The sequence below is a fragment of the Epinephelus fuscoguttatus genome, linkage group LG22, assembly GCF_011397635.1.
Source record: "Epinephelus fuscoguttatus linkage group LG22, E.fuscoguttatus.final_Chr_v1".
NCBI lineage: Eukaryota > Metazoa > Chordata > Actinopteri > Perciformes > Serranidae > Epinephelus > Epinephelus fuscoguttatus.
The window spans coordinates 27,322,947-27,332,332 of record NC_064773.1 but is presented as its reverse complement, the minus strand read 5'-3'; the positions used below and the strand labels follow the sequence as shown (position 1 = coordinate 27,332,332).

Here is a 9,386-nt window from a genome sequence, read left to right as displayed (position 1 = left end):
ATTTCATGTTTTCAGATTTATTATAACTCAAGCCGTTCTTTTACCCATTCACACATTAAAACCTTGCAGGCATCACAGACTCATGCATGCTGGCAAAATTAGCAATCATAACGTAAGTACCAATGGAAAAAAAAAGACAAAGATGTGTGTTCACACTGCTTGTGTCTGAATCACCAGACAGGGATGCAGCTCTGCAGCATCATGCTGTAAATGCTCCAGGAGAAGGGAGAGGATCATTGAGAGGATCGTTGAAAGGATCTGTAGGGTGAGAGATGACGTGGTGTGTGGCAATAGACTGTACACAGTAGTGGCAGCAGCAGGGAGGAGGTGTGGGGGGGACGGGTGTCACCACGGGCTCTCTAACTCTTCCGTAAGCTGCCTTCGGCGCTGGTCAGCAATGGTGACAGTGATGTGCTCTCTGATGCGTCTTCTCTCTTCAGAACCAGGAAAGCCTCCCGACTGATTCCCAGCAGCTCTCGGAGTCCAGTGTTCTCCAGCTAGAATACAGAAACAGGAATGTACAGGCATACATTCAGATGAAATACTGCTACTACTACAGTACTATCACTACAGATGTGTACCTGGCTTTTCATGGAATCCTAAATCAGGAACATTTGCATGTTGGTGGCTTCAAATTAGTCACATCACCACATATACCATCCAAATTATGCACTAATAATGTTACATATCTGACGCACAGTGCATCTATGGTCTGGTTTAAGTTGATGGTAACGGCACGATTTCCATACATGCTGATCTTACTACTGTATATCTGGAATGAAGGGGCCTCTGTGATTTTAATCTGTGCTGCCTGTTGATGGTTTTGGTCACACATTGCTCACAATTTCATGTTCTCTCAGTTAGCTTTCTTACTGCTACTAAAGCTGCCAACTTTCTCTGGACTTCCATGTGTCATGTTAGCTGGCCAGAACCAACATACGTCGGTCAAAAAAGGAGCTGCTTAGGATTTTCTATCAGTGCCTAGTACTTCCAGCATAATTTTATTTGGACAACCTTTGGAAGTGTGTGTGGAACAAAGTAGGACATTTTCTTTTACCTCTAGCTGTTTAATCCTCTCCTCGTCTTCACATATTCGTCCCTCGTCCACCTCTATGGCCTTCCTCATCACAGAGGCCATCTCGTTGATCTTGTCTATGTGTGCTTGCATTTCCTACAAAAGATGAAAAACAAAAATAGAAATAAAAGGCAGTAGAGTTGGGAAAGCGCATACATACATATCAAAAATATTTAAAAATAGTTTACAATCGACTGAGGTAAAAAAATTTACGTGTATACCTAATATTCCCCAAATTACCAGGCAATTGAAGTAACAAGTGAGCCTCACTGACCGTGGTGTGCTGCTCCTTCAGCTGGGTCACGATAGCAGGGTCGTCCCTCTTGCTGGCCATGAGGAGCCTGAACACTTGTTCCCTGTATTTGGTCATGATGAGCTCTAACGCAGACTGGTGTTCCTCTAACGATGTCCGTAGCTCTGCAGGGAGAGTGAACACAGAGAACAATGCTGCAGAAAACCTCTACAAGAACATCTGTCAGCTTCATGTTACCTTGCTGTGATTAACAACCAAACCTCCATGTGGTTGTGACCAACAGGAGTCCACTCCAAAAACTGCATGATTAATTAAAAAAAGTATCTATTTCCTTCGTCATGTTTTCCTACAAACGGACCACAAAGCAGCCATCCCATAATAAGAGTAACAAATGAACTGCCTACCTTTGTTTTCCTGCTGGAGTTCTCTGATCTGACGGTTTTCCTGTTGGATTCCCAGGACCAGACTAGAACGAGGACGATGTCGGGCTACTTGGTTTAATGAGTCAATCTCTTCCTGGTACTGCCAACAAAAAACCATCTCCCATTACACTACTGAAAGACTTCAATCTAAAATTTTAGATGGCCCATAACTGCAAAAGAGTGCTGGGCTAGAACCATTGTCAAAATATGTTTTTTTGTATTGAAGCATCTATAAACAGAACATTCATATTTAAGTGGCAGCATCATATGGTGACACCATACCTGTTGCATGGCCTCCACTCGCTTGTTGAGTGATGTTGTCTGTTCAATTAACATCTCTGCAGCGTTGTCATGGTTACGAAGCCTCTCCACTAAAGATTTGGCATCTGCCAGGACCTTCTCTAAGGTACAGTTCATGCCTGAGGAAATATAAGTCATAATTACAAGGGAACTAAGAAGATTTAATGACTACAGCATTGTAATTTTGATAAAGAAGAGTAGATTCCTCAATTTATAATTAGACGATGTTGAAACTTAGTAGAGTTGTTTCGATACCAATAACAGCTTTGGACATGCCTCTGGTACTGCCTAAAAAGCTGGATTGGATTGCTGCACCAGTCTGATACCATAGAATTTATTATAAACTTAAATGAAGTCGATAATGTCGTATGAGAGATTAAAGTACTCTATTTACTACTTTTAAAATATCTCCGGAACTCTATGGTCGAGAAACTTACTTTAACTGGCCTCTACTTTGTCTTTTGTTATTTAGCTTCTAGACAGGGAAATGGGTATGGATCAGTACACTGTATCAGCCTCTACCCAAGTTAAGGTATCGGAATTGATATTGGGAAGGAAAAAATGGTATTGGAGAATCTCTACAATTTAGAGATGGGAGATATTTCAGTGTAATAAATACCAGGTAAGCCTATGATAAGTAATCAATAAAATCTTAAACTGTGTTGTAAAAGCTGGGCTAATGACAGTGAATGCCTCTACCTGATGACTGGTTCAAAGTTCTTGCAAGTAAATGGGCCATATCACATAAGGGAAACATTAACCTGAATGTAATACAATATAATATAACATAATATCAGTCTTAATTGATCTTCAGAGGATAAACTCAGATGTTGTGACAGCACAAATACATAAATAAGTAGAAATACAGAGGTAAAAAAATAAGAATAAGAATGAATAAATTAGGAGGTATACAGAACTAGCATAAGAGTATAAGTAAAAAATGACAGACAGTTGAAAGACAAAGTTATGAGTTAAGGTGACACCATATGAATAATGGCAGCAAGTCTACACCATACACCAGAATAATATATACTGTGATTAAGTAATCATACTTAGTGTGTTGCCTATACCAATATACCAAAATAGAATTAAAATACCGCATATGATGAGTAAGACAGGATTAACTCTATAGCATGATATAGGACAGTTTTGTATTGTTTGAGGTATAACATACAGGCTAATATAAGGTAATAATAATAATAATGATAACAATATTAAACATAATAACATTGTACAGTATCATATACTGATACTAGTGTAGTATAGCATAATATAGTATAACATTTAAACAGGATATCAGATATAATATGGTGTGGTATGGTCCTGTACAGTAATATAAATATATTGTGAAATTTGAATATCACTTGCCAAGCCCTCATTATTGCCTTTTACAAGTCTGTACTTTGCATTTTTATCAGATTATTATCTGGGGCAATAAATTGGGCCAGATAAAGCAAATTATGTCTTCTCAATCTATTCATGACATCATTTGTACCTCCCCACCTCAGGTGAGGGGTCATACTAACAGAAACTGATGCTCCCCATGTGTAACTACATTAAGTAAATAAAACTAACATTAACTGCACAAGACACCGACTAAAATAAAATAAAAAGACATAACATATAAAGCACCATGAATTTAGCTCGTTGCTAACCCTGCCCTTCTTCTTCTCGTCCCACCTTGGATGACAGCTGCTGTGTCAGCTAATTAGCTCAGGCTAACATTACCATGTTATAAGTGACAAATTTAGTTACTGGTGCGCCACATTTATCTTAGCTGTAGTTAATGCGGAATCAGGCACGCACACAATTTCTCTGCTTCAGTTAACGTTAACTGACTAGGAATAACACTTCAGCAGCACAACTAAAAGTCCTTGCTAACTTATTAGCTGACTTGCTACCCACACTCAAACTGTCATGCATTTAGGGCTCATATTACAAACATTTTCTAACTGGTAGACTTGCATTTAAAATAGTTCTTCCCAACTAACGTTAGAAAATTGATTAATGAAGAAAATGTCTTACCTGGAGAGCTCACAGTGCAAGACATTTGTGTTTAGCTAGTCTGTTACTTCCTGTTGATGTTTAGTAGCTAATATTAGCTACAGGCTAACATTAGTCTCCATCGAGGAGCAACAAGTAGAGGTTCTGGTGCAGCGCTATTACTTTTTAAAACACACGGAGATGTCAGTAGACACGAACTGTTAACTTAATTTAAACAAACGTTTGCTGTAAAGTTAGCCTTGAGATGACTCAAGTGGCTACAGCTAACCTATACGATAATATGCTAACCAAAGCTAAATAACGTCCACATCTCGCGATATGTTTTAATGTCAGAAAATTCTCGCGACAATGCAGCGGGATTTTATTATATTACAGAAAAGATGGCGGACAGGCTAACTCAGCTTCAAGACGCTGTCAATTCGGTAAGGCATCTGAGTTTTTAGACGAAAAAAAGTGACAAATCACTGTATTTTGACTGGTTATACTACGTAAAGGTGGTTGCTAAGCAGTACCCCTTTTTTCAGTTATTTGTCAACCTAGCTATATCACTGTGTAGCTAACGACCAGGGGCCTGAAACGTTACTATGAACAAGTCTAGCTTCATGTTAAATTTCACACAGAAACATTTGCTACAGTATTGTAGAGATAACACATTAGAACCTCAAAGTAACTCATATTTAGTATTAAGTCTAGGTACTAAGAATGCTGAGTCGCAAACGAGTGGCTGACTGACAGCTTTCATGTCTCCCTGCTTGAAAGAAAGTGTAATCCAATCGATGTTTTGTATGTCCAGCTTGCAGATCAGTTTTGCAATGCAATCGGCGTCCTGCAACAATGTGCGCCTCCTGCCTCCTTCAGTAACATCCAAACAGCTATCAACAGAGATCAGCCAGCAAACCCAACCGAAGGTAATCTATATGTCTTTGTTACTTTACTTTTGTTGCTCCTTTGTTTACTCCTCTCTTACTGATCTCGCTTCTCATCACTCCCTGGCTTACATTATTGATGTGCCAATCCAGTAATGATCATATTAATTAATACATTGATCGTGTGTTGCCAGATGTGACTAATCCACAACACATAACAAACTGTTACTGACCAGTCACTGACACCATTTGCAACACATTTTTATTCCACACTGTCTTCTTCCTACATATATCTCTCTCTCATCAATGTTACCAGTCTTATCTGTTTGCTAATGACTTGCAGGATGGAGAAACATGATTTGTTCAACATGAGGATGACATTTTTTTTAATCTCTTCAGAGTATGCCCAGCTGTTTGCAGCCCTGATCGCCAGAACAGCCAAAGATGTGGATGTATTAATAGACTCTCTGCCCAGTGAGGAGTCCACAGCAGCTCTGCAGGTTGGCACCTTCATAAGTACTTTTGAGACATGCAGATTCCATGATAAACAAATCCAAAATCCCACTTAGTACTTCTAGCTACCGGTCAGCAGAGGGAGCCAGGTGAATGCTTGTTCAGCTGCTGTGTACACTGACAGCTCAAGACTCTGACAAAGAAAATTATGTCTGCTCATGGGTATAAAACAAATAACCAAATTATTGCAGTCAGTTTTCAGGCCGCTCCTCTGGTTATTAACCGTGAGAAGCCTAGAGGCTGCTAATAAACTCTTGAATAAACATTTTTTAATTTTTGACACATGCACACTCGTTTATCAGTTACATACTACATATAGTTTGAGGTTTGATCATTTAAAGAGACTCAGATCAGTGCACATTCTGAAAATGTACTGCATTTACCTTTGAAATTCAGATCCAACATCTTAACAGAAGAGTATTTCTTACCTTTTTCAGGATCGGTGAGTTTTTATGAATTGCCTTTTAAGTAAATTCATTATCTTCTCATAAGTGGAAATAGAGAGGAAGGGTTGCTGCTATTTCTGTGTTGATTGCGTTGCTGAAACTAGAAGGATATTTTTGATGAAACTCTTGATTTCTTGAACTCTTGAACTTAATGATAGTTAGACCAACTAGAGTCTTCAGCAGCTAAAATGCACAGACTCTAAGTGAGTAATAGGAACAATCATTTTTGAAACTGGTCCAGTACTGAGTGGGAGGTCTGCAGCTGGCAGCAGAAAACCAGGCTGCAGTGTAACCAGTTGGGCAGTTATGCACTGTCAATTAGTGTCCACTAAACAACTGACTGAATGAAGTAAAGGTTTATTTCAACCAAACCAGAGTCAGTGATTGTTGGAACAAAGTTTTATTTTGTTTCTGTCAACTGAACAAAAAAAGAGTACTTTGATAATCCCTGTAGGAAATTGATGCCAAGTCACAAACAAACAACACAAGGAGACTCGAAGAAGTAGAAAATAAAATTAAATAGAACATAAATTACTAAAACTATATCCAGAAACTAAACCAAAACTGTAAAGAGAGTAGTGTGACAGTGAGCCAGCATGTTCAATACAACCCTTAAACTGAAGCAGCTAAACAGAATTCAGCAATCATTTATTTTATGATGTATGTTTGTGCTCTTCCTAATGTGACATGTCAAAATGTTTAAATGTCTTACGGCCTATAAGATTTTAATGCCATAATTCAACAGCCTTACAACCATGAAACTGTAATATCTCATCCTCTTTAATGGAGACATAAAAATAAATAAATAAATCACAATTTTTGTTCAAACCAATAACTAACATGTAAAGCCAATATAGATCTAATGGTTTTGCAATATACCTTGACAGGGCATGTATTGGTTTGGCCAATGTAAAAGACAATGACTTGTGCCTGGGGCTGTCACGTATCTGGCCCTAGAGTTTCATTTTCATGTTGTGAAATGAGATACTGCCTCTAAAACATTTTTAGGAGGCTTTTTTTCTTCTTTGGGTTAACCATGCTTTAAGCCAGTTATGTTTTCTTGTTTATCCATGTATCCTTACATTGAATCTGATTGGCTGTGACCTCTTGTCAGGCGGCCAGTCTGCGGCAGCTGGAGGAGGAGAACCATGAGGCAGCAGCCCGTCTGGAGGAGGTGGTTTACCGCGGGGATATGCTGCTGGAGAAGATCCAGAGCGCGCTGGCTGACATTGCTCAGTCTCAACTCCGCACCCGCAACGGAGCACCGAGCCAGCCCTCACCAGCTGAATCCTGACCCACAATGGACATAATGCAGCTCTGGACAATTTTCAGTCATGTCCCACTCATGATGACCTTTTAGTTTTGCTCTCAGACATCAGCTGGAAGCCTCGAAGCATCAGAAGTTGCTGAATGTGTTTGTAAAGGAAATGTGAGGTGCTATACAGTCAGTGAAACATCAGCTGGAGTGTTACTGTCACACAGCAGCGGCTGGTCTCAAGGCAGAGACACTGAAAAATGTGTGAAACTAGATGGCAGCTGAAGATGTCATCACATACACACTGTTTTCTACACTGAGCTTTTTGCTGATACAAAAAGCTTTTAAGAAATACAGCCGTGGGGTCAAAACGACTCTGGTCTGAATGTGTGAGGGGTCACCCTGTTATGATTTTTTATGTTTTATGTCTGTGTTGTATGTTGATACATCGTTTTTTTGTAGATATGTCTGAATAAAATTGTTTAAATTCTCATTTTTGGAGTGTCTTTACTGAAAAACCTCAACACTCTTCAGATAAGTAAATAAACCCACTCAACTCACTGTAACTCTGACATCTTTCTCTGTTGAAATAAAGCTTGAACAAACACACTGGAGACTTCATTTGTTTAAACTATTTGTATCTTTATTGATGGATTTCCTTTCTGACAAAATTGTTTTCATGTTTATCTATTACGGCACTTAGTGCTCACTAATTACGTTCCCCTCACATATTTATTTGTAAAATAACTAAATTTATATCTGAAATACGCTCAGCCATGCTCAAACAGCAGTGATGGAGGTGACAGCACGGATGCTGGACCCTCCCTCACCACCACACAGGCTGCTGAGAGTGAGGAAAGTGTAGGCCTGGAAGATTTGAGCTTGGAGGTGAAATTAGTAGGTATTTCAAAATTGTTAAACCTTATAAATAGAACCATGTGTTAGATTTATAGGGCTTTAGCAATCAGTGTTTCTCCTAAGCTGTTTGGCACATCACAGACGGTGCTCTCGCCCAGCCCCTGCTAATGTGTCTTTGTACTGTGTCTTTTTTCTGATCCAGATATTGAGGGTTATTTATTTATTTTTTTGACTGCAAGCAAGTTATCCAGAGGTCTCTACCTAACAAACAGACACGGTAATTTAAATGGGAAAAAACAGTATTAGAGCAGTTTCACGTTCAATTAAAGCTGCAAGCGGCGTTTATCGGAGTCCAAGCAGATTTGAATGTTTAGTATCTTTTTTTAACTGACAAAAAGCAAAATATTTAACGTTGAGTGAAAATGTGTATTTCTTGACTACATTTGTACTGACTTTTTATATATATATTTACCTTGTGTTTAGATAAGAATAAAAAACTAACAAAAACAACATTACAGCTCCAACAACAGTGTTAGACACTGACCCACAGCAGTTGAACAACAGCTTCTGTTGGGGTACCGCAACACCACTTGGACAAACCACATGCAGAACTGCAGTATGCTGTAATATTACAACCAGTTGTAATAATGAAGGCAGTTAGTCTAGGTTTGTTTTGATTATGATTACATTTGCTTACTATCATTTTAGACAGCAGCGGTCATAGGATGGCAAGATATTTTAATTCTACTTTCCAGGTAAAGTCTAATTCTTATGTCGTTAGGCCTAGATCTTAATTTGAGAAAAGATTATAGTTGGTGTTTGATGGAGGAAGAGCCAGTCAGGACACTGATGACTGTCCTCATGACAGGAAGAGATGGCAACAGCATGGCGTGGTCTGAGAACAACTGAGATGAAAATCATGAGGTCTGTTAACTTAAAGCTTTGTGGGAATACAATCTAAAATGATGCAGTGAACACTGTCTTTGTTCAAGTATACCGAATAAATGTAAAATAATGGGATAACTGACGTCCACTCTCAGCTGCTCCAGGAGTGCCAAAACCTCAGGGGAGTCTTGTGCTATAAAACAGAAACACATGTAATGAACACTTTTGAACTCAACTATACATGGAACGATATTAAGAAGGCTCCTGTCATAAAAAACAATTCACATATGTAAAGTTAACGTTATCTGAGTACGTTACTATAGTACTTTGAAGTCTTAGTGAGGGGACTGACTTGTCATTTATAAAAAGATAAATCACTTTTCTATAATACATCAATGATATTTCAATGGAATAAATTACTTATTGACTTATTCATACTTCAAAAACAGCATCAATAAGTGAACAACATGTAATTATAACTACTTGCAGTAAAAATGAAGAGACCCTAC

The 9,386-nt window shown here is 38.6% G+C and overlaps 2 protein-coding genes across 2 annotated transcripts; one reads left to right on the top strand and one right to left on the bottom strand.

The window, feature by feature from the left end:
- Nucleotide 1: 1 nt before the first annotated feature.
- fgfr1op2 (FGFR1 oncogene partner 2) lies at nt 2-4,330 on the bottom strand. The gene is made up of 6 exons (XM_049566262.1): nt 4,076-4,330; nt 2,033-2,169; nt 1,733-1,850; nt 1,350-1,492; nt 1,058-1,171; nt 2-497 (listed from the first exon to the last, which is right to left on the bottom strand). The coding sequence occupies exons 1-6, from the start codon at nt 4,098-4,100 to the stop codon at nt 360-362; spliced, it is 675 nt and encodes a 224-aa protein (XP_049422219.1). The 5' UTR covers nt 4,101-4,330; the 3' UTR covers nt 2-359.
- Nucleotides 4,331-4,380: 50 nt separating this feature from the next.
- med21 (mediator complex subunit 21) lies at nt 4,381-7,743 on the top strand. Its single transcript, XM_049566263.1, has 4 exons — nt 4,381-4,476; nt 4,848-4,962; nt 5,320-5,420; nt 6,994-7,743. The coding sequence occupies exons 1-4, from the start codon at nt 4,381-4,383 to the stop codon at nt 7,171-7,173; spliced, it is 492 nt and encodes a 163-aa protein (XP_049422220.1). The 3' UTR covers nt 7,174-7,743.
- The last annotated feature ends 1,643 nt before the right edge of the window (nt 7,744-9,386 follow it).